Below are 2,359 nucleotides of genomic sequence, written 5' to 3'. Positions count from 1 at the left end.
CGAAGTTCAAGTAAAACACGTTTAGAACGACTACAAAAGCCAGTTGCAAAAAAATACCTTTTAGGGTACGGTCCTACGGGAGTTTTAATGCCTTTTTGTCACGCATAGCGCTATGCGGGGTAGCGTTACATGTGGAACACTTCAAAACTGTTTTCCATTGGTTGGAACTATTTTCCTTTGTAATGTGGAACTACTCAAAACCGCTTTCTATTCACCATGTTCTAAACGAGTCAGGGATTGGGTTCGAGTTGGGACCGCAAAGCATCTATGGATTGATTGAAGGGACAGACGAGTCATATTTACAAAGTAATTCTGAAATGCCTCACTATAATTGTTGCGTTCCTGGCTGTACAAACAGCTTTAGGAACGCTTCACATCTGCATTTCTACAGATTACCGAAAGATGAGTTTACCAGAAAGCAATACAAAGTCATTTTGAAGAATGATTCGCTAAAATTGGACTCCACAAATACTCGAATTTGCTCAGACCATTTCGAAGGTGGCGAGAAACTCAGTCGAGCTCATCTGCCGACTATATTTCCTTGGAAAAAGGCAGAAAGCACTAGACGACAGCTAAAAAGAGTCATCAGCTTCGAAGAAAATCTGGCAATTCAGGAAGCAAAAAAGAAGAAGAGGGAGGAAAAGAAAGACATGGCACAAGCATCAGTGACAGTCGAACATGAGAACAATCGTGAGACACAAACATCTCTCACAGGATTGGAAATCGAAACAATGTTAAAGGAGTTGCAAAAGCTTAAAAAGGACATCAGTGAATTGACAAATGAAAAGAATCAGCTGCTGGAGAAAAATGCCAAGTTGAGTGAAGAAAATGCAAACCTACTCGAGGCAAACTTAAAACTCGAGCAAGAAACAAAAAGACTAAGACACTCTCTTGAAAACTTTCGTTTCGATATTGAGAAATATAAAGACAATGCTGAAGACATTGCCTTTTATACTGGTTTACCAGACTATAATGCACTGCTGATATGTTTCGACATGGTTAAAGATGCAGCAGAGCATATTGAATATGAACATGAACGAACGCACCCAGGAATTCAGTGTGGCAGACCTCGATGTTTAACCAAGTTCCAAGAGTTTACTTTGACACTAGTGAGATTAAGGCTTGGATTGCTGGAAAAGGACCTTTCTCATCGGTTTAGTGTCTCAAGACCCCTTGTATCCAAAGTTTCAAGGGCCTGGACGAGATTTCTGAGGGGACAGTTTGAGCCACTTATTACTATTCCACCCAGGGAAGTTCTCAAACTCTACATGCCTGACATTTTCAAATCCTTCTATCCAGACTGTGTCATTATTGTGGACTGTACAGAGTTTGAGATGGAGAAACCTTCAGCACTTAATTCTCAATCTGCTTGCTACTCGTCATACAAGTCTAGAACGACGATGAAAGCCTTGCTTGGTATAACACCCAGTGGTGCCTTATGTTTTGTCAGTGAGCTATTTCCTGGTTCAACTTCTGACAAGGAAATAACAGCTCAAAGTGGACTGTTGGACAAGTTACAACCTTATGATCAAGTTATGGCAGACAAAGGGTTCAACTGCACTGATGAGCTTGCTTCTGTGGGAGCAGAACTGATTAGACCAGCATTTTTGGTTAAAGATACACAATTCTCAAAAGAAGAAACCAACCACAACAAGATTGTTGCCAGTTTGAGAGTACATGTTGAGCAATTGATGGAGAGAATAAAGAATTGGCACATCTTTGACCACCGAATTCCAATTACTCTTGCCCCCATAGCATCTGATATGTTATTTGTAGTGGCTGGACTTTCTAATTTTTACCCTCCTTTGATTAATTAAAATTTATGTGAATATAAAGCAACATTTTAATACTTAACAATGGTATGGATTTATGTTTTATTGCCTAGCATTAAAATAGCATTGATAAACTAGTGTTTGATAATGTATTATGATATTGCCATCATACCACTGGACTGTAACCAGACTGGTTATAAGTCATTACAATAATCCAAGCACACTACACATGTAGTTAGTAAATATTTTACTCAGTCAAATATGAACATAACTGTGTACAATGTATAAAAATACTGAGTTAATGTGTATAGACAAAACAGATCGCTGTTTCTTTCAAGACAAAGTTTATCTAATCTTAGCTATAGCAAATACCTATAGGGTGGTTTTTAAAAAACCTGTGAAACAATTAATACTATTTACTTTCTAATAGTGCCAGTATTAAACAATAGAAACAAAAGCATTTAAGCAGAAAAGCACTAAACATGTACAAAACTTAGTACGTGTTTCACAGGCTTTTGAAAACCATTCTACCTTCACAAATATATTGTTTACACTCTGATAGTACTAAAAAGTGTGCAACATAATTT

At 37.7% G+C, this 2,359-nt stretch overlaps 2 protein-coding genes across 2 annotated transcripts in view; one reads left to right on the top strand and one right to left on the bottom strand.

Annotated features, from left to right (window-relative positions):
- The first annotated feature begins 204 nt into the window (after positions 1-204).
- Positions 205-2,359, top strand: part of LOC148715819 (uncharacterized) — a 2,199-nt gene continuing 44 nt past the window's right edge. The window contains exon 1 of the mRNA XM_088746476.1: positions 205-2,359. This exon is cut by the window's right edge and continues 44 nt beyond it. Coding sequence (XP_088602602.1) covers positions 318-1,817 — 1,500 coding nt within the window. The 5' untranslated portion in view covers positions 205-317 and the 3' untranslated portion in view covers positions 1,818-2,359.
- Positions 2,003-2,359, bottom strand: part of LOC148715818 (uncharacterized) — a 2,528-nt gene continuing 2,171 nt past the window's right edge. Inside the window, exon 2 of the mRNA XM_088746478.1 lies at positions 2,003-2,359. This exon is cut by the window's right edge and continues 1,728 nt beyond it. The gene's annotated coding sequence lies outside the window, so the exon portion shown is untranslated.

The sequence above is a fragment of the Stylophora pistillata genome, unplaced genomic scaffold, assembly GCF_964205215.1.
Source record: "Stylophora pistillata unplaced genomic scaffold, jaStyPist1.2 SCAFFOLD_394, whole genome shotgun sequence".
Taxonomy (NCBI): domain Eukaryota; kingdom Metazoa; phylum Cnidaria; class Anthozoa; order Scleractinia; family Pocilloporidae; genus Stylophora; species Stylophora pistillata.
This window is presented reverse-complemented; position numbering and strand designations above follow the sequence as displayed.